We start from the raw sequence: 21,525 nt of genomic DNA, 5'->3' as shown, positions 1-21,525 counted from the left end.
CGTCCCCACTTTGCGGCCTTGGGTAAAAATCTGGTAACGCTGCTTCCGATATCTGACTAGCACCTAGCACCTGGGTCGCTACAGCAACACGCACGCGCTAAACCAGTCGATTCAAATCACTAAAATTACGCCAAGGGATATTAGAAAAATATATTTTGAAAATTACTCCCTGCGATGCACGCTTATTTTACGAATTATATATTTTTTTCATGCTGTTGCTCGCTCCTTATATAATTTTACAATCTCGGTCTTCATCCCTGACACTGTAAGTTTCGCCTTAATTTACATACTTCTACCTGATTATAAGAACGTCAGAATAATGTAAATCAGTAAACGTCGTACCATATACGATTATGCGTAATTTGTTACAACTGCGATGCGTGAGACAAGTTCGTATAGTTTTACAAAATATAAACCCAGAAGATTTGTCTACTAATCGAAATTTACAAGACATCGTGTACATTATAAAAATCTAATAATTAAACGTAATTATATGCATTTGCAATGTTGCTCGATATCTTTATACATTTAATTATGTCGCTTGCGCATCGAGAGGGTTCGTTCGAAATCGATTAAGCGCAACACGTCTAAAGTTAGTAAAGTCAAGACTGGCCATGAACTTTGAATATCGTGGAATAATATCACGTGCGTCATAACAACGTGAAAGCACGTTATCGTGTTCGCAACAGAGAGATTTGTCAACTTTAAACTGGTTAACCGGCTCCTAGCTCACTCTGTGACTTCGAATGTTATTCAATTTTTGTACACACACTTGTGCGAAAAATGGCAATAAATGCTGCCAAAGCTGTTTTAAAACCAGGGAAGACTGTTCTACTAATATGTGACTTCCAAGAGGGATTCTCCAAAGTTATGTACGAATACGATAAAGTTGTACAGAATGCCGCAAAATTGGTAAATATTCATACTATAATTATATTAATACTATAATCATGTAGAATATGAATGAAAATAAGGCTTAAAGAAATTATTGAGATCGATAATCTTTAAAAAATTGAAGGTTATGTCTAAAATTTATTAATACATAAAAATGAACTATAATTGCATTCTTAGGTGAAAGCGTTAAAAACTTTAAATGTGCCCATGATCGTTGCTGAGCAGTACCCAAAGGCTCTAGGTAAAACAAATTCTCAACTTGATATTACTGATGCTAAAGGACCATTTGCAAAGACTAAATTCAGTATGTCTTTACCTGAGGTATGGTCATTGTGTAGTTTTTCACGTCTGATTATTAATTGTTTTTTCTTTATTAACTTTAGATAAATGAAGAACTTTCAACAATTTGCTGTGGTCAAAAACCAGAATCAATTATTCTCTTTGGGATTGAGACCCATGTGTGTGTAGAAAATACTGCAGTTGATTTAAGACAGAATGGATATGAAGTGCACACTATTGCAGATTGTTGTACTTCGCGTACTCAAGAAGACAGATTATTAGCTTTCGAGGTAAGATCTATAGACGAGCTAATATTGCTGCGACAAAACATAAGTTATGGTAGGATGTATTTGCTATTTCTATATTGTATTTACAGAGAATGAGAGGAATAGGATGTCATATAGCTACATCGGAGAATGTCATCTTTAAATTAGTAGGAGATGCAAAGCACAAGGAATTTAAAAATATTCAACGTATTGTAAAAACACCAATTCTACCTACAAATCTAATTCCACATTCGAAATTGTAGGTATTGATTCACAATAATGAACAAAGGAAAAACATTTCCCTGTGCCATGCTTAGCATTTAGGAATACTTTTTGTAAAATGTATACAAAATATTTTTATTTATGTATTGATACTGAACAGAAAAATATATAAATGAGACTTATGATATTTCACAGAATGTAAAAAGTTATGTCTATGAAAACATCTTTTTCCTTAATCACTATCTCAATTTGTTCCTGTTGAACCAAACCCTCCTTCCCCTCTATCCGTATTATCTAAAGATTCTCCTTCCTGAAGTTCAGGATACTCTATTTTCTCACAAATTAACTGGGCTACACGATCTCCTGGCGAGACCTTAAAGTCTTCGTTACTGTGATTAAATAATACAACACCCACGTTTCCCCTGTGTTAAAAAAAGATAAAATAAAAAAAAATAAAAAAAAGTGGGGCAGGAACATTCATCAACCATTCACTGAATACATAACCATACAAAGATGTTTGATCTATTTCACAATATAAGATTCTTTAATATTCAGGAAAAAAGATTCATATCATTCGTCTGCTACAGTCCTTGTGATAAAATATATAAGTTCTTAAAACTCACCGGTAATCCGAATCAATAACGCCAGCGCCTACATCAATATGATTTTTCCATGCCAATCCAGAACGTGGTGCTATTCTTCCGTATGTTCCCTCAGGAACTTGAACTTGCAAATCAGTCTTGACAAGTTCCTTACCATGAGCTGGCACAATATATTCATAGGCACTATTAACATGAGAAGCAGAATTTATACTATCGTTCGAAATTTCGTTAATATGAAGCACGTGAAACGCCGGTTGTGGAACGTACCTTTTCAGATCATATCCAGCAGCATATTTCGATCCTTTCGTTGGCGCATACGCTTTATCTGTTAATTTCGCAAATTTCAGTACCTTCGTACCATACATCATGGCTTTAGCACCGTTTGTTACCGACATGTTAGACTTGTACAACCGTCTAATTCGAAACACTAAACTGACACTAACGCGAATCACCTTTCAACTCTTGCTTCTTACACCGCAGTTTACCGCGCTTTTGGTGGACGTTGATATTACGTGAATCAAGCAAGCGAAATTAATTTGTTTTTACTATTTAAACTGAATGCAATAAATGTATCATTTAATATTATAAATTTCGTAATGATTATTTATCTTTCAAATAAAATGTATTTCTCTCTATATGTTTCAGCAAAGTAGCGAATGGATAAAATTAAGAATCATATACGAAAATATATTTTGAGTTTGCCAGTATCCGCATATGAGAGCATAGGATTTGAACGATCTTGAACTTCTATAACGATGTTGTATGAAAATATCTTTAAACATAATTAATTAGTAATGATAACCATTTAAGAGAAAAAGTTACTCGCAGATTCTGACTTAGAATAAATATGTGTTGATCAAGCACAATTCGAAATTTTGTTTTCAAATGTAGTATTCAGGTTTTATACTTCACAGTATAATGTACAATAAAATATTATATTACAAATTGTATTTTACAATGATAAAGTCACAGCTACATAAAAATTGTTGCGCCGGCGCCGCTTTAAGAATCAATACAAGTTGTTAACATATACCTGATTATTTTGCATAATGTAAATTACTCTCTGGATTGAGAAGAAAAGAGGGTTGTAGAGGTAGGTAGGCTTCCCGCCAAACAAGAGCAATACAAAAATACCGTTAACCAGACAATTTCCTAACCTTAAAATAACATCTAGGATTCTCTAGATGGCGTTAAAGTGACACCTGTTCTGTTAGTAATCAGATATCTACATACCCGGATTCTCAAAATTTATCAAAAATTTTGCGCGCTTCGAAATGGCGGACCTTGGCGGTCATATTTATGGTTTGAGTGGACTTGGATTTGACAATCTTGTCTTCATCATACCTGGGATCATAGTTATTGGTTTCGCCGGTAAGAATAAATTTCCCAAAAAGCGCGGCACCTCACACGATCTCGATATTTCTAAAATACAGGATTTCTTTTGTAATTTGTGCCTTGTTTTTGTTATCTTTTGATTGACGAAATCATGTATCGTATTTACTCTTTGTCAATCGGCAGCATTCGGTTGCGAGAATTCCATTTGGGGCAACAGGTTTGAACTACTTGCACGAGGTCAAACGCTTCCAGCTGTTGCACATGATTCAGATTTATGAATAGAACGGACCGTGTTAAGTTACAACATATTACGATAACAGATGCATGATTTCATTGATTCGATTTCCTGAACCATTACAATACAAAATACATTAATATCGTTAACGTCAACGGAACTAATGACCTTTTTATACAACGTTTATTTCAAAACCATCGAAAGCGAATGAATATGATTAATTTGAAACGGAGTTATCCTTTTCGGTGCATCTGACAAAAATAACGTAGGCTGATAATTAATTATGTAGATATATATGTATCATGTCTCTTTAATAACGCAACGAGTGATATTACGTAGCGACGCAGGAGAAACGTAATGCGCCTGCTTAACGCATTTTAATCTACACGTTGTAAAGGCCAGGCTATTCAGCTGAGGACAACTCGCATCTCGTGGCCTCTTGTCGTAACACGTTGCATTTGAAACAGCCACGTTGGCCTGTCATATATACATGACTACCAATAAGATAAGAATCCTCTTTCGAACGGACGAATCAACGGTTGTTCGCTTTATCATCGATTATCTTCCCGCCAAACACGAGTGATCTATCGAAGTAAATTTAGTAAACGATCATTCTTTTCAGTGCCATATACCTTCTTTCGTGAAGATTTTCTTTCAAACTGCTACTCCGTTTTTGCGGCGATCCATATTTTTAAATTACTGTTAGTTTTTCGATTTCTAAGGTACGTTATCGAGTTACAATTCGAATACGAACAAAAGTTGGTTCATCAATGACCTTTCACTGTCAAGAGCGATTCATCACGAACTAAACATAAGCTATGTCACTTCTTCGACACGTTAGATTTATATAATTCAGTTTGAAATATTGTGCGTGTCGAGCAGATATTCCGGGATCAGTAACGTCCATTACCAGTCATCATTGCTCTACAACAATATCGTCTTTCAAATTCTTGATTGAGGACATCTTAGGACGATCGCGCTTTGTAATAAATCGGTTTTTCACGGATAACAGTTGTAATCAGGATGTGGGTATTGAGACTTGTGAGTGGCCTCCTGATTATCATTGCATTAGCAATTGCGGATGATGCACCGAACGTTGCATCGGAAGTAGATTCTGATGCGATTCCAGAAGTAATCCCAGGTTACCAGGGAGAAATTCCAACAGAGGAACAGTTCCTTGAAGTTCTAAATTCAATGCCCGACTTATCAGAGAAGGATAAGGAAATAATCAAGAAGGATCTCCTAAAATATATGCGAAAAGCTGCTCCTACCCTGGAGCCGGAATCTACCTCCTCAGTTGATTCTTCAACCGAAGCTGAAGCGATTGTGCACACCGTAGTTCTAATATTCTTTTTGAGCTTCATTGCCCTAATTTTTGGTAAATATTTTATCAATCCTCATTCTTGAGACAGAATTCGATCAAGTTCCGTTAAGTGAAGCTGTTTGAGAATTTATTTTCAAAGTATCGACGTTGCAATGCGAGAATTGTCCACCGGCTGTGTTATTCAGAAAACATTTTGATATTATCAGCTACGTTGCATAACGATATAAAAAATGAGCGGGTTACAAATAAGTACAACATGTACACTCTCGGTTCAGTTCGATATTATACCTGTTATCTAATCGACCGCTTAGCCCGAGTCCGCGTGAACAATCATTTAATCTTAATTCTCGTCAGCAAAGCAATATTAGTCATTCGACTTCTTGACTGAGTACTCGTTGTATAAAGAAAGTTTCGTTAGTCCGAATATGGCGAAACATGAAAATATATTAAACTCGTTACGGGACCACGGAGTACTGTCCGAAAGTGCTCAACAAAAGTTGTTAAATATCTTACCGAACGGTGCCAAGGAAAAGTTATCAAACATCTTTCAGCGATATCAAGAATTAAACGATGAAGAAAAGCAAGAGTTTATGAATGAAGCGTTCGACAAGTTTAAACAATCGTTGCATGATAAAGTGTACAATAATTCAACGTATATGCAATTATTTTCTTCCCATTCTTATATCGTTTTCGTTTTTGCTGTGCTGTTTGTAGTTCTTGTTCTTGGTACGTTATTTTTGACAATTAAATTAACGTTCGTTACATTATTTCGTTGCGTTCTTTGTACGGTTTCAGCTTTCTTCCTTTACAAGTTGTTCAAGATCTTGACGGAGAGGGAGACGAAACGAGAGGAGAAAAAGAAAATGAAGCAAATGAAGAAGAAAAAGTAACGCTAGTAATATTAGCGATACCGCATGACAGGACGTGATGCAAAGAAAAGTGAATATACAGCATGCCACAAATTGCAACAACAAGTTGCACTGTCACGCGAGAAACTCTATTCGTATTTTACGTACTGTGAAGGAAAAACGTTTTATTATCATCTATTCTATTTTGTTAAATAAAACAATATATTTATGAATAAAACGTGGTGTCTATTTATTGGAAGATCATACATTTTGGCAACAGAAGATATTTATTGTGCCGTTTTATGATATAAAATTAACATGCGTAGGAATTTCGAGATATAACATCATGCAGCCGGATCCCATACACCTTCCATGTGTTACAGTAAAAGTTCACCGAATTCATCTTACGTATATTGTGTCTAAGATAAAATATGTACGTCAATATAGTTTTCTTGTCTATTAAAATATGTACAGTCCTATCGGTTGTAATATGCTTCATTGTGATGTGAAACGATACATTTTTCGCGTTATGCATTGGCCACTGAGATGGGCTATTGACTCAATACACGTATGATTGTACACAATATGTACAAAAGAGTATTAGTATCGTAAATGTTGATCAAAAAATTTATTGCAAATTATGAAATTGATAGTTTAAACGAAAACTAGCTTACGATTTAGCATTTGGTAATATGTTATAATACTTAATATCTTCCCTATGATATTCGAAGACATTCAAGGGAAAGTTCATTCTTCTATAATTTGTACTACGAAATAAATTTCTCCCTGTCAAAATGTAATCACGATTGTTTCTAATTCTAAAAACGTTTAGTAGATAAATTCTAACACATTGCTATAAATTAAAAAACAAAACAAATAAGAGAAAATAAGGCACCTATAGTTTTACTAAGGCCACCATTTAAATATTGAAGTGTAGGAACTTGTTACAATGTTCCATGCTTTCTTTCTTATTTCAGCAAAGTACCTCTGTTTAGAAGTATGCTTTGCGTTTTTTTAGATTTCATAGTTTTATAATAAATCGTGATCATAAAAAATATATTACAATTTTTGTAAATAGAGATCATATTCATCAGCAACGTCTACTTTGAAAATTTTCGATTATGCACTAAAATCTGTAAAACTGCTAATAATAATCAACATTGATGAATAATCATAACAATAACAATATTCGTGCGAGAATATTGTTAAGTTTATAAACTTGCTTGTGGCACAATGGTTGGAGTAATTACCGCTATCTGAATATTCTTAAGAATTTCTAGATAAGTCTTCAAACTAAACAATTTACTTAAACCCTAATAAAAAAACTTAGTTGGATCATTTGTATATTATTTTCGTAATGACTGGTATTTCCGCGGAAAGTAATATATGTATATAAAATATATAATTTGATGTACAGCTATACTTTTAACACTGGAAGTAACACGTACGTTTAGCTCCAGAAGTATCGATTACTTATGACTTAAGATACATGTAACTATACTCTGTAAACATCTAGTGAGTATTGCATGTAAAGTAAGGATAATATTCCTTGTCTTTTTCTTGGTATCTTTCTCTTTTACCTATTCAAATATTTTTTAGTTTAATTTGGAAGTATGAATTTTCTGTAGGCGTTATAAAGTGAAACATTTTCGTAATTAGTTCATATCCACGGATAAATGATTAAAAAATATTTCATTCCTAACTTCAATCGAAAAAATACGTTGTTAAATTCCTAGTTACGCAATACACTTTTGTACGTTTAATGATAACAAATTTTTGTCAAGTCATAGACACATTCATGATATTTAAAAATCGTAGATTTTGTAATTAAATACCAACAAATGTACCTTTTAGGAACGCGATGAAGGCTTCAAAAGCAGCTTGTATCGGTCGCTCGCGTTATCTGTAACAGAAAACACAAATAACTCTTTAAAAGATAAATCGACAAAATTTTCAAGCTGTTCTTTTCAGTGATCATGATTTCAATGAAGTGACCTACCTTTAATAGTTTCAACGAAGTACATGCTCTCGTCTTTCATATTTGCTACCAATTCGTCAGTAACCAAAACATGAATACCCTGGGGTCCAAGGTAGAGCACAGAATGTAACCGATCGTGTGGCAAATTCAGAGTATTCAGTAGCTTGCTCATTAGGGCACTACTGGTTAGACTATCCAAGTAAGCGACCCTCCAGAGAGAACCATTGTCTTCCAACGAGAAATAAAGGGTGAGTTTTGGAGTCGGTGCCTTCGAGTGTAAAGCGTTGAACAATCGAATCCCGTCGGCCAAACCACAAATTTGGATCAAGTCATCCCTGGAGAGTCGTAATATGTCCGATGCAGAGAAACTGGCGAATGTAGACTCGAATGTGTTGAATCGACTAGCACGGAGCCACGCGGTTGTCTGAGCCGCATTTGCATCAGGTGACAATTGGGCCAAACATGACGATCCCTACATAAACGGACAACCTGTATTTGTACGAGTTCAATTCTGACATCACAATTAAGCCGGCTTTTATTATTTTTAATCCTTTGGAAACGTAGATTTATTGAAAAATGTATTTATTTAGTTCCGCAAAGGAAACATGCTCTCTGTGATATAAAGGACATTTTTGAAAACTAACTTCAGTATCGATGCAGGATTGATCGGGCAAAATTGCCGCAGGTGATGGCAGGGCGGGTGCCGTTCCCACGTTTTCCTTCACAACATCGGAGGCGGGAACTAGTGGTACGATGCTGGTATTGGAAACCGAAAGTGCCAAAGGAGCTACTACCGGCGAAGTATTACCGCTAACGGACGAGCGAGATTGTGGTGATCTACAACAATAGGAATGTTTCTGTTAATTCACCTAAATAATGTTTCCCATTACTTGCTTTTATTGCGTGCAAAAAGATACGCGATTTAAAGGACCAAGTAGTTTTGTATTTATCAACGCAACGCATCGTAAAATAAACGCTTTGGTAGATTGCTGTCAGTGCAGAATGCGAATTAACGATATTAAGCACAATAAAAGCAAACACGGTAATAATTGACACTACAATCTATCGTTGGTGTACGAATATTAAGTCATCAAACACCATTACTTCAAAGTACGTTTGCTATTATTCATAATGAGTGGTTCGTTTTTGAAACGTGGCAAATAATAAATAATGTTATTTAACTCTTTGACCTTAAAGTCGTTTAATTTATCACGAAGTTACGTAAGCACGCGAGAACGAGATGTATAAAACACGCAAACCAGCGGAATTTCTTCATTTATCCTTCTGGACATGAAAACTCTACGATTGCGACTTTCGATTAACATCTTACATGGTTCGCCTCTTCAAGCAAAATATCAGCTTGGAGATGCCTTTCCTATCGATTCTCTTGTTGTTTCTGCCTTTCCTTATTGTGAGACTGACTAAACCGCCGCGCATAAGATTGCCTCCCCTTGCTCTGGATTCCGAAATAGAATGAATAAACTTAGCCACTACTTCGACTTGCAGGGGCCCTCCACTGACCGTTACTTCATGTTCCAGAAGATAAGCCAAGTCATTTCCGCGATATTCGGCCGCCGATCTAATGGCCCAGGAGCTCTTCAACTTCCAGACGGGACAACTCTTTGTCATTTCGAGAGTAATGTTTTCAAAATTAAGATATTTTCAACTATTTATCCTTTCATGAAGATTTATAATCACTACGGTAACTTTCTTTCGACTTTTCATCCGCTCTTTCATGAATGTGTGCAATTGGAATACACAAATCCTTGATCGATATTTACTTTTCGCTAATTTGTGAGTATTTCCATGGTAATCGATCTCCACCTTCCAATTCAACTTCGATAAACGTTCGTTCATTAGCGACTACATTTTTACTGTCATTGTTTTTGTCCTTTTGATATTGATCTTTCAAAGAAAGTTTACAGTTGCATTAGGAAGCGCAGAGCAGTTTTTACTTTTGTTTGCAACTGAGATTCAATTGATCGTTCGAAAGATGCAATGTAAGAAGGTTGATGGTCGGATACGATCGGTCTGAATCTGATCGTTATTGAGTACGCGAGTCTGCTGCGAACCGGATAGCTCTAGTCTCGCTTGCAACTGTCACGCTAAATATGAAAAATTCGATCTACCGGATAACAACAGCGACGCTTGTAGTTTTCTTTGAAAAGCTCCTTTTTTATTTGCTAAAATCTCTCTATTTCTCCTCCATTCATGGGTGAGTCGACAACTATCAGCAACACAGATAGCCACTTACATCCATATTATAATCAAAATGGGTCTTTAATTGCGTGACTAACACTTTTCCAGAGTCGTCGTTTACCGTATATTTGGTAAAACATTCGAGCGCGTCCTTATAGGTCTGTTTTATGCGTCTCACGTTTTTTCTGCTTCCTCGTCCTTACTATTCATGAGAAACCGACAACGCAGTTGCTATGTCTACAGATCGAGTCGCTCTCGGGCAAATCTATTTACTTTCCCCAAGCAAAAAGAAATTTGTAAACGGACGAGGTGAACCAAGTTCGTTGTTTCTTAGATTTTGAATAATCTTCTACTATTAGCGATTGTAGAAGAGTAACATCAGGTCCGGTATCGAAACTCGTCTGATCCTTGGGAAGACGGAGGATCGGGCGTTCCGTTCACGTATTTTCAAAGAAAGTTTCACGTGGAAATGTGTGTCTCAGTTCAAGGCTGAATAAAACCGCCCTGGCATCAGCTTTTCGGCGGCAAGGCTGCTCGTCATCTCAGGTAGTGATCTTGGCGTGACAAGAACACCTGGCTAGCCAGGATTTCACGCACAAGCACACTCTGATCGTCGACGCGTAACGACTCGAGATCAAGGATACTCGATACGCGAGACGATTCCGGATAATCAGCTGGAATTCGAGATTCTACACCGGACGCGGGCATTCCAACGGCGTACAACGGCTTCGCTCTCGATTCGATGTTCGATCGATAAACTTTCGCCAGTCTCGCGTTTTGTTTGTTCGTCGTTGCGCTATGATTACGCAGAAAGGTGGACGGGATCAAAATGCATGCGGCAACCAGATTTCGCTGCAGACAAAAATTATTGTTGTCGCGACACCTCAAACATCACAGGTCCGGTTTAACGTTGCTTTGTTTATCGTTCAATTACGTGCCGATGTATAGTACTCGTGGGCAGATAATACTTTATACAACGAAGCGAAGAGTGCTGTCTATGTAAGAATTCGCAAAGCGATTTATTTTTAAATTCACGGTCGACGCAGCAATCTGTATATTGAGGCTTTACTTGTCGAAGGACGTAGATCGTGGGCCGGAACCGAGTAGAACTAATGGCCTTCGTAAATTATATTACAAGGTAGAATTCGTTGCACTCATTCCCGTGCATCGTGCACGAGCCTCGGAATGAGGAATACTGTTACGACACTGACCAATCCACGCGAGCTTTAATTCTCTATGAATGTAACGTATATGTTGAACGTGTTTCCGTCGTTCAGTGATCCCCCCTTGGGTTCCAGGCACAGAACGTTGATCGCGCTCACTCTTCTGATCAGATCAGCAAAAATAGCTCGAGGTCGCGAAAACGAGCGATAACGAGAACGTATCGATTGTTCGCGTGAATATCGCGTGTAGCGACCGCCTCGCGGTGGTATCAGTCAGCAGTAATCCGGCCGATCGAGCAAATATTGCGCGCAAAGACAGTCACCGATCACCGTTTTATTTATAAACATGCGGTTCTTCAGCGGTAGATCATGTCTGCGACTCTCACTGAATACAGTTTTCGTCGACCACCATCAACGTGACTCGTTCTCTGACGGTAATCACGGCACACGTCGCAACGAGGTGGGAGCAGAACGATGGAAGATCCAAATAGGGAGGAACAGACAGCTTCCGAATAACCAAGTATATTCGCGAAAAGACGAACGACTCCGACGAAAGTAGATGATGGGATGAAACGGAGTAACGAAGCGGCTGCGCGGCGACGCGTGTATCGTCCGGCGTTCTGAATTTATTTGTCGTCGTGGTTGTCTCTCTCTTTCGCTCGAAGCATCGTTGTCGGCTCTACTAAACTGCCGGCTTGTGCCAGTTTGAGCCAGTTTCACAAGCCGGCACCTCCTTTTCCACCACTATAGTACCAAGTCTCGTATACATGTACGTATTCTCCATTGCCATTACCATCACCGTGCATCCCGCCACCACTTCGGCCAACTACTTGTGCCTCCTCCACTTTCGATTCATTCGCGATCCCCCACTACTGTCTCAAAGAGAAACGGCAACGCCGTGCTGCATTTCTGCATTTCCACCAACGTAGGACATAGCGGACGCAGCAGCTGCCGTATCATGTACGTGCCCTTCGTCACGACAGTATATATCTTGCAACTTTTCCAATGTGCTATGCCACACTACGCGTAAATTTGTCGCCTGTTTTAATACTCCTGAATTGAACACCGTAAGCTGCCTTCACTAGTGAGGCTTGTTTGTTTGCGTGTCGTTCACACTTTCACACTATTTGTTGTGTTATGCATTACGACGAGAATTAATAGTTTCATGTTGAAGGAAAAATGATAATTTTCATAGGGATTTTCCGGAACACGTCGACTTTTAAACGTTGTTTTTTTACGCGCCGAATTAAAAGAAGGAAATTATAGAACAAGAAGACGTGACTGATAACAGATAACAAAAATGTTGTAATATTTTATCACCGGAAGTTATTAAGAAAATATTCACGATTCCAAACGTTTACTTTACGTAAAAAATGCGTTTGTTCTTGTTTTACACGGTCAATATAAATCACTGTTTATTTAGACAAAATGTCAGAAACTCATCGTATCCGGAACGGACCAGTCTCTGAAGAAACCTGTTAAATCATCTGACGATTCGTTGACTAATATACTTTATGGCAGCAAAAAATAAACTTCCACGGACTATTTACGATTAAAATAACGAGCTAATGAAAAAATAATCGTGTAATAAATTTAACGTTTCGCAACTGAAAATAAGTCTAATGTCTGATATCTAATGAAAACAAAATTCTAACTAGCGATTTGAAACAACCATTTGGCATGGAAAAATTGGTATCGTCAATAAAGACAATGTTGATACAGCGATAATAGGTATACTAAAAAAATGTTAAGATATCAAACATCGCACAGACGCTTATTGATCGATATATCAGTAGTAGAATTTGTATTACTAGCGTCGCAGAAATACGATGGTTGCACAAATGCGTCGGAAATAAAATAAAGCGATAATTGTAATAGTGTTTGTACTTACATTGCTTCTGTTGAAGCGTAGGGGCTCCCACCATTTTGCGTAATCAAGTTGGGTAGCAATAGGGAGTCCAGGGGAATCTGTAATCAAATAAATAATCCACGATGGTTAGCTCTCAGCGGGAAAAAAACAACAAATGATTACTTACGTCGGAGAGAACAGTGCAATCGTAGCTTGGCTGATATTTATCCTGTTCGTGCGGTGGTCGCCGTAGTATTTTGTCCCGATCTTGTTTGTGCTTACGATCGGCTCCCTTTAATTTGAAGACCTTTACCTGGCAAGAAGCGGCATGCAGGCGCGGACCTCCAGGAAGTCGCGTTTCCACTTGAATTCGAAATGGCACACCTTTCTCTCCGCCGTGTTTTTTTGGTGTAAATTCAGTGCTGATGCAGTTCACCTAGTTGTAAAATGAAACGTTAAACATGGCGTAACGGTCGATTTTCCCACTATGGTTCCTTGATTTTTCTTTGATATGAAATAGGGAGAGGAATAAAGGCAAAGATTGATTTGCTGTATCTATTTATTCTTTTCTATGTGTACCTTTATATATACGCCGACTTCCTTGGTGGGATCCCACATGAATTCTACACTATTGTTGGATAGGGATGGTTGACAAACGTCCACCATCCCGTAACTGAGAGGAACATCAACTTCGAGCAATCTTTCACCGGGTCTTGTACGTTGCCATGCAAGCATCTGTTCCCGTTCAGTGTATTGAAGTCTCCTTTCGTGGAAGCAAATGCGAATAGTTGACTGAAACAGAAACGTTGGATGACCCTTCAGAGGCGTTGTAGCAATGTTTGGGTGACTCACATCTTTCGAACGTCGAGGACCTATGAGCTCACGCCGAAGTTTAACTGCTACGAATGAAGACGGAGGGAGAACATTTGGGATTTATCAATGACGTACCCAGGAAATATTAATGATTACTGTATGAGATTAAAAGTATGATCTGGTAGCGATCAGTTTCGCGTCTGTTTCCTACTGTTATTTTTACCTACAAAAATGATTAATTCTTGCTACCATCATACTGTAACCAGCATGAGCTCGCTTGATTCCGCTTTAAGAAACTGTTACGTTTTTTTAAGATGTCGCTACCCAAACAGATAATTTCCTGACGTATTCGAGATGTTCAAATAATGGGTGACGAAGTACCTTCAAAATTTTCCCGCGATAAGCAGACAGATCGCCCAGTTTCTTCAGTTTGATCTCGTACGATTGACCCTGATTGAGGTAGGTAAGTGTCTCTTCGTTGACCTTCGTTGCGATGCTCGTGGCAGCGGCAAGCACGTATTGGAAACTGTGGAAAATAATTGCCGACCTGTTAGCTCTGGCGTGAATACTAAACTGTTTCTCTGGCGCAATGCCATTGATCAAGTATCAACATCAACGACGTACCGGCAGTCCTCGTTGAGCTCGTTTCCTTGTTGAGAGGAGGAAACGTGGTTTCCCGTGGATGACGTCGGAGGATACTCCTCGTTCGAGGAGTAAAGCAGCTGATGAAGACTAGTTGTTGTCTGCCCATTATTGTTACTGTCAGCCTCAACAGCGGCGTTCGCGTTATTTGTTAATGCCGAATTAATTGTTCTCTGTGACACGTGGTTCAAACTAAAGCAGACATTGAACGAAAGAGAATATTAATCCTACGTGTATTATTACATCTCGTTTACATCGGTTTACTTTTATCTAATATGTGCTGACAAACTTGAGCATCTGCGATCACGAGATAATTTTCATACAAGTTGCACTCACTATAAATTAAAGAACACCGAAGGCGAGAGCATTAAATCCGAGGGTGTTTTCATCCTTGTTGAAATTATTTTGAAGAGGAAACCAATCTTATTACATACGAAATGAGATTACACTTAATTTGTGGTTGTCGAGAAATATTTTCATCAATTCAACGAAATGTACTCGCGTGGGTTGCGCGTAACGTAGTGCCTAATTGTTACCAATTTGTACTGAGATAATTATCCATTACACGGGTAGTTTTCGAAATAACATGTTCTTAAGATTTCAATTTTCTCTTCTACGTTACGAATGCCAAGTGGATACACTCGAACATTGCATTGGTAGACTCCTCTCGAAAAATTCGCGCACTTGAATCACCACGCGAGTGAGCAACCGCGTTACGCAGAATAGTTGAATAACGCAAGAACGATTCTCAGTAACGACCCAAGACCCGGTTAAAGTAAATATAGCTCCAATTGTCCAAACATTTAAGAATAGTTTGCGTTCGCTGGCTATCACTCACAGAAGATTCACATTTCTTTCGCGGCGAGTGAACAATTTAAAAGTGTGTTACTATTCATAGTTTTCCGGGCGAAAGTGCGCCTTGACGCAACAGATTGTTGATGTTTCGCAAACGTTGCAACTTACGATCTAAAAGAGTTCACTTCGACGAACGATCTCACGCTTTTTCGAGGTACGTGTATCTCGTGCAGAGTTACCACCGCGTAGATAAGCACAAAAACGAACCTCGTCAGAACGCGCGAGGAAGCATGAACGACGTCACGTTTCGTAGCTAGGGAATCACGTTTTTCGCACGGCTGATCACTCGAACGAGCAACTGGCATTTAACATTGACAAGAGTAACGCCGCAAGATAACTGGCGTGGAACCTCGTAAGAGTAAAGGTCTGACCTGCGTGCCATTTGCCCGATAGTTGTGCGAAGAAACTCAGTGATAGAACGCTTATCAGGCCCGAGTCTCTGCGGGGGAGTTTCGCGGCAAATTCCGTTCCCAGTATTATTGTCCTTGTTTCACACGTTCACCACAGATTAAGGTCTGTACACCGCGATCAATCGCGACCGATTCGTCTCACAGTTCCATCGATCGGTGTATGACGAGACTTGGCTGGTCGGATCGCGTCTTGTAGGTAGAAAAATAAGTGGAATAGGGGAGAAATATTTACCACGACCAACAAAGGATGCGATTACGAAACAAATTGCGAATGTACGGGAGAAGTCAAGGTAAAACTTGGAATACAGTGCGCGGGACAAGAACGTGTAGCGGTTCTTACATCGGAGAAACTTACTTGGAATTTTGCTGGTTTTCCGGCGATGGTGCTTCTTGCTTGAACACCGTCAACGATGGCAATGCGAGCAGGGCTTCGCTGTAAATAAATTTCGATTGATTTATACCGGCATGTCCGTTTCCTGCCATTTTTCGTGTACTTAATCTTCGTACCAGGAAAATGGGAGTGAAACTTGACCTCTGTAGATAGATAAGACTCGGAAGAATTACTTGATGCGTTTTCTAATCGGCTACACTTGTAGTATATAGTCATATTTATTATTTACGATGTATACTTGCGCTTGTGAAATGCCATTCAAATCGATTTAGGTCTACGATCAGAGGATGTGTCCGATAATAACCAATAGATTCCGGTTTTCGTTATCGGTACTTATTGATTAAAGTCTTGTGACGCAAGCGACAAGAAATCGATCGAAGAATAATCTATTCAAAGTTCGTTGATGTGTTTTTGCCTCTTTTTGCTATTGACGAATCAATCACAAACTAGTAATCGATTTTTTGTAAAAAACTGTATAAAGAAATTGATAAGCGAATAAATAGTATTGCATCAACTTTAACAGGATATTGAAAACATAATCGAACTTCAACTCCCACACTGTAAAAATAGCACGAAAACACTTGACTGTATGTATATGAGTGTTTGTATCGATGTTAATTCACTTGAGATAAGAGATTCAAGAAAGAAAATCTAGCTCGAACCGGAAAGATGTTTGCATAAACTACATTTTACGAGATCTACAGAGAAAAAAGTGATTTTCGACATGTCTGTGCTGCGTTGTACCCGACCTTTCAGTTATGCGATCGTCATAATTGCTGAGACAGCAACATTATAGAAACGATCATAGTAGTGATAAGTTAATTGGCACTTGAATACACCTTAATTATCGGAACGGAACAAAAGATGAAAGGACACTTTGAGAACCGCTATGATAAGAATTGAGTCACTAAGGTCAACCAAAACCGGAACGTACCGGTTTACACAGTGTAGCGAAATTAATATCAGCTACAGGCAAAGTATCGCGATTAAATATTTTCAAAAAATATAATGCAAATGATTGTAATCAATTTAATCTGTTGTCGATATGTTGATAATTTAATTTCGTATTACAATTTCAAAGCAAACCCACCTAATAAAACGACTGTCAAAACGTAAGATTAATATGTAATCTGTTTTTAAACTCACCTACTTTTCAAATACTGATGCATGATTCCGATACTCAAGTTCAATTTTTCTTCCTCGCAAACATATGTATAATAATTCCACAAACACTAGTCAACACATTTAGCTAAATGCATCAGTGAAATAACTTTACAGTGTATTTCCTAGCACCGGTTTTTTTAAATTTCACGAATTATCTTCGCGTTACGTGATCGAGAAAGTTTAGGCATATTCTAAACAGAAAGCACGCATAGAAAACGTAAAGTGATTCACCAGTAGTAATGTCGAATTGCCAAGAATATCTGATTCCGCACTTGCAAACTGCCATAAGGACTAATTTTGCTCACGTTTCTGTCATAAAGCATCTGTTTTTTGCAGTTCTTCATTCAGGAATTGTCACGAAACTGTCAGTGTATTTTACATAAGTATACCGCGTATTATATGTGACGGAATTCGATTTGCTGCTTTCCGACAGTGTTAGCCTCTTGTGTTTGCATTTTTAGACAATGATATATGCTTTTTAATATTTAAAATTCTCAAATGACTTTTACATTACTTTCTATGTTCCTTACAACTTTTGGTAAAAATTTAAAAGCGCTTGAAGTATACTTGTTTGAATATCTATTTGGCATAATTATCCGATAGGAATGATAACTTTTAAACACTTGAACTTGAGAATAATTAGAGTGATTGAAACATAATTTTAAGAGGTACAACGAACAATTGCTTGGAACATGTAAAAAGTTCAGCTTCGTATTGAGAAGAATTTCTTTGGAAACAAGGTCGTAGATGTTCTTCGGAAAGAGTAAGTACCAAGTAGATAGAAAGCTTGATGAACAAATGATTTGTTCAGATTTCGAGACAGATTTTGAATCAGATTTCACTTAGCATAACGCGAAGGTTCGCAAATTCTAAGCGGATGTAGGCGATGCTGAGAAAAATAGTACAATTGCTAACAGGACGGAAACGCACGTGCCTTTACGCGCGGACACTCGCTAAGCGTCTAAGCGTCTGTACCCGGCGTGATTTCCAAGCCGAAGCGTAGCCCGTTCAAGCTTCGAAACGCCGACAACTGTGTCTGGTTCTAACCGGATTTCTGACTCGACGTTCTCGTTCCCACCATCTACGTTTTAATCGAGATTCGATCCATTCCCGCGAATAAGAGCTCTAGTGAAACCTACGTTATCGGCTCGAGTTCACGCTTCAAGCGCGAACAAATTCTTTGCGATCGACCATCGGTCGGAATTCAAAATTTTTACTGGTATTTTACTTTAATTTTAAACTGCACACGTGATTTTTGTTGCGAAGAAAACTATTTCACTACTTCTTTGAAGTTTTCATTCTCCTCTTTTCAGCCTAAGGTTATTCACTAAGAACATATCTGTTACAGAAGAGAGATTTGTTTACCTCATGTTATAGGAGGCGACGGCTGTTGCAAGATCAGATGCTGCGAGCGCTGATAGAGATCCATCGAAATCAGCGGCAAGATGTTCAGCCAGTTCCTCCACTTGTGGTGACCATCCTTGTCCAGAACCATTGGTCCCAATCGATCCTGTGAACATCAAAAAATTTAGTTATATACATTTTCTTTTGATTATGTTCCATCGTTAAAAACAAGCCGTCGTTTATTGTAAGAGTTGAAAAATAACAAGAATTCTCAGAAAATTTAGTTAAATTTCTAAATTTGGCTAATTCTACCCCGTACAACCTTGTACGTTAGCATAATTGTTGTAAAACTGATGGTGCATGGCGCCAATCCTAGACTTGGTGTCTTGGAGAGCTATGGCTGTGTTTCGTCGTCGATTCTTCAAAGTTATAGGAGAATAACGTCGATTATGTAGCAATGGCAGCCTTGCGCTCTCTATCTCACACCACTTCATTCTATTTTTCTCGATAAGGGTTAAATAAACAAGTACACCTGGAGGAACACCACCGAAATGAAAGTGACCGCGAGCACCACCACGAAGTTTGTTGCAGACGAAGAACTAGTATCGGTTTTTCCTCTCTCTTTCCCCGGATACCGAGAGAATGCATACACGAAAGTTATCAGTTTCTTTAACCACGTGGTTCAAAAGGCGTCGAACAATTGCAGTACGCAACTTTTGGTAGTCTTTAGTCTCGAGACGTTCTTCGTAGCAGCATCTGCTTCTACTGATATACGCCTACAAAGTTCGGCCTTTGGCAAAGGGTACAAACAGCCCTCTTTAACATGAGTGGACCTTTCGATTTCACATTAATCTTGGGAATATTTCTTAATATCCGGTGATTTAGTGGCTTTCGGTAATAAAATTGGACAGCTGTCATGGATTAATTGATGTACCTTGCAATTTGTGTATTGTAAAGTAAATTTTGGTGGATTAGATACTATCAGTGTTTTGTCAAGTATACAAGAATTATGTTTGTGTCAATTTCAAGCAACAGATATTAAAACTTGCACGATGTGATCGACTTCGGACTTGCCTATGCCTACGACTGTGTATTTGAGGTCGTCCGTACGCGACCTTTCGAATGTATCTATATCGAGAATTGTGTTGATAGCGATGATGTGCTTAAAGACGTTAATATTCGTTACAATCGTTCATGTTCGCAAGACGAGAGAATGAAAAAGTTAATTTTATTTATATCTTTTACACTTACGGTATCGAAAATGAATACACAACTGGATTTGTGGAATACAATTAAATTTCGACCCTTCGCATTTTAGCATTAACCAACATTAATTACATAATTTCAATGGAGCCTAAAATGATACTAACCATCTCTCCTAGCATGTTTCTTCTCGAGTTCCGTAATTTGTAACGGCTCTCCAGCGCGACGTTTTAGATTGCCCTGTTGACAGTTGGCGGTATTGTCGGATGATGGGCTGAGATGTTGAGGCGATTCGCTGCTCGAACGTAACTGAGCACCGTCGTCGGGAGAATCCTTTGGGGAGCTGTATTTGTCCTGCCATAAACAATTTTGTGGACTGTGATATCCCATTGTCGCCTATAAAATGTTTGATCATCGTCAGTTCACGGAATGAATCGCGTAGAGCTTCACGGATTCCACGGGATGCAGCCCGATCGCGGAAAAAAATCTTCAACGGCTAACTACAATGTATCTACTACGACGTAACAAAAAACGAAGAAGGAGACAAGTAATTAATATCGTTAGTGTGATACTACGAATGCGGTGGAATATTAATTGTTCAGATTAAGAATTTTTCTTACTTGGTCGCGAAGCTAATGAAAATGAGTGCCGTGAAGCATCGCGTTCAGCGCGTACCAACGAGATGACACTGTTTTATCTGTAGGAGAATCAACTTACGTGTTGTGTTGCGATGGGATCACATCTGTTTTGACGAACCGGGGATAGCTCTTCATATGGTGGAGACGGTGTATTCGGAAACCATATCGTCCCGTTCAGAGCTTCTGCACCGCCATCCATGATGAATTCGAGTTCCATTCAACAACTTTAAATCTCGAAGCACTCGTACTTGCGATTTGTTTCTCGAAATACACTACTTTTTGGGATATCGATTGTTTTGATGCTAATCACAATACTATTTTCGCTTTTACTGTTCGAGTGCTCTTGGATTTTTTGGAGAACGCTTTGGTGGCTTGTTTGCAAGAGAAAGTATATAAGTCCAGGCTTAGAAGATCGACGATCCCCACGATGGAATTTTAGGATCAACACGAACTTGGGGACTTGGCTTTTTCACTTTTCTCTAAACGCTAATATTTTGTGCCTGATTAATCCCACTACTTTTCTCCTTGCTTACTTTTTTATTGCTCTCAATTTTCTCTTACTTCACACGATCTCTCTAATTCTCGTTCGTTTAACCAAAACGTTCTCCTTTTTCGTGCGTCCTCCGCGTAGCTTTCTTCAGGATCGTCAAAGATCCCGGAAGTGCGCGGTGCATCACTCGACCACCGTTAATTTAGGGCCGACTTGCTTGAAGGGAGAGCAATCCTTAGAACATGACGAAAAAGCTGTTGTACAGTTTCTTGATGCCAGTTGTTTCACGTTGCCGATGCGTTTCCAAGAGTGCGCAACCGCGCGACTTGAGGGACAAAAAACGCGAAAAGACGACGAATGCGTCCTCGAATACCATCGCCA

At 38.6% G+C, this 21,525-nt stretch overlaps 4 protein-coding genes across 10 annotated transcripts in view; 2 read left to right on the top strand and 2 right to left on the bottom strand.

The window, feature by feature from the left end:
- Nucleotides 1-1,858, top strand: part of LOC108633011 (isochorismatase domain-containing protein 2) — a 3,298-nt gene extending 1,440 nt beyond the window's left edge. Inside the window, exons 1-4 of one of the 2 annotated variants that reach the window (XM_018037912.2) lie at nt 175-912; nt 1,072-1,215; nt 1,278-1,463; nt 1,550-1,858. In XM_018037912.2, coding sequence (XP_017893401.1) covers nt 784-912; nt 1,072-1,215; nt 1,278-1,463; nt 1,550-1,702 — 612 coding nt within the window. In that variant the 5' untranslated portion in view covers nt 175-783 and the 3' untranslated portion in view covers nt 1,703-1,858. Of the gene's footprint in view, nt 1-174; nt 913-1,071; nt 1,216-1,277; nt 1,464-1,549 lie in introns of those variants that run through there. The other variant, XM_018037914.2, reaches the window with a different exon arrangement.
- LOC108633010 (protein N-terminal glutamine amidohydrolase) overlaps nt 1-2,788 on the bottom strand; it is a 9,349-nt gene extending 6,561 nt beyond the window's left edge. Inside the window, exons 1-2 of the mRNA XM_018037911.2 lie at nt 2,531-2,788; nt 2,285-2,446 (exon numbers count right to left, since the gene is read on the bottom strand). Of these exons, the coding sequence (XP_017893400.1) occupies nt 2,285-2,446; nt 2,531-2,658 (290 nt within the window). The 5' untranslated portion in view covers nt 2,659-2,788. The remainder of the gene's footprint in view (nt 1-2,284; nt 2,447-2,530) is intronic.
- Nucleotides 2,789-4,162: 1,374 nt separating this feature from the next.
- LOC108633012 (uncharacterized) lies at nt 4,163-6,243 on the top strand. Of its 3 annotated transcripts, none has more exons than XM_026810956.1 (3): nt 4,163-4,425; nt 4,716-5,211; nt 5,953-6,243. In XM_026810956.1, exons 2-3 carry the CDS (start codon nt 4,857-4,859, stop codon nt 6,045-6,047), a joined length of 450 nt encoding a protein of 149 aa, XP_026666757.1. In that variant the 5' UTR covers nt 4,163-4,425; nt 4,716-4,856; the 3' UTR covers nt 6,048-6,243. The 3 variants fall into 3 exon arrangements, with proteins under 3 accessions (XP_026666757.1, XP_026666758.1, XP_026666756.1); XM_026810957.1 differs by having other exon boundaries at nt 4,163-4,555; nt 4,846-5,211; XM_026810955.1 differs by having other exon boundaries at nt 4,163-4,555.
- gem (transcription factor CP2 like gemini) lies at nt 6,231-21,384 on the bottom strand. Of its 4 annotated transcripts, none has more exons than XM_018037910.2 (12): nt 20,734-21,384; nt 20,184-20,412; nt 18,835-18,979; nt 16,270-16,347; nt 14,632-14,841; nt 14,389-14,533; nt 13,774-14,010; nt 13,382-13,630; nt 13,237-13,313; nt 8,628-8,820; nt 8,005-8,455; nt 6,231-7,908 (listed from the first exon to the last, which is right to left on the bottom strand). In XM_018037910.2, the coding sequence occupies exons 1-12, from the start codon at nt 20,869-20,871 to the stop codon at nt 7,856-7,858; spliced, it is 2,205 nt and encodes a 734-aa protein (XP_017893399.1). In that variant the 5' UTR covers nt 20,872-21,384; the 3' UTR covers nt 6,231-7,855. The 4 variants fall into 4 exon arrangements, with proteins under 4 accessions (XP_017893399.1, XP_026666750.1, XP_026666751.1 ...); XM_026810949.1 differs by having other exon boundaries at nt 13,774-13,986; XM_026810950.1 differs by having other exon boundaries at nt 20,184-20,370.
- Nucleotides 21,385-21,525: the final 141 nt, after the last annotated feature.

This window comes from Ceratina calcarata, unplaced genomic scaffold (genome assembly GCF_001652005.2).
Source record: "Ceratina calcarata isolate Rehan_Ccalc_2016 unplaced genomic scaffold, ASM165200v1 scaffold180.2, whole genome shotgun sequence".
Classification (NCBI taxonomy): Eukaryota; Metazoa; Arthropoda; class Insecta; order Hymenoptera; family Apidae; genus Ceratina; species Ceratina calcarata.
This window is presented reverse-complemented; position numbering and strand designations above follow the sequence as displayed.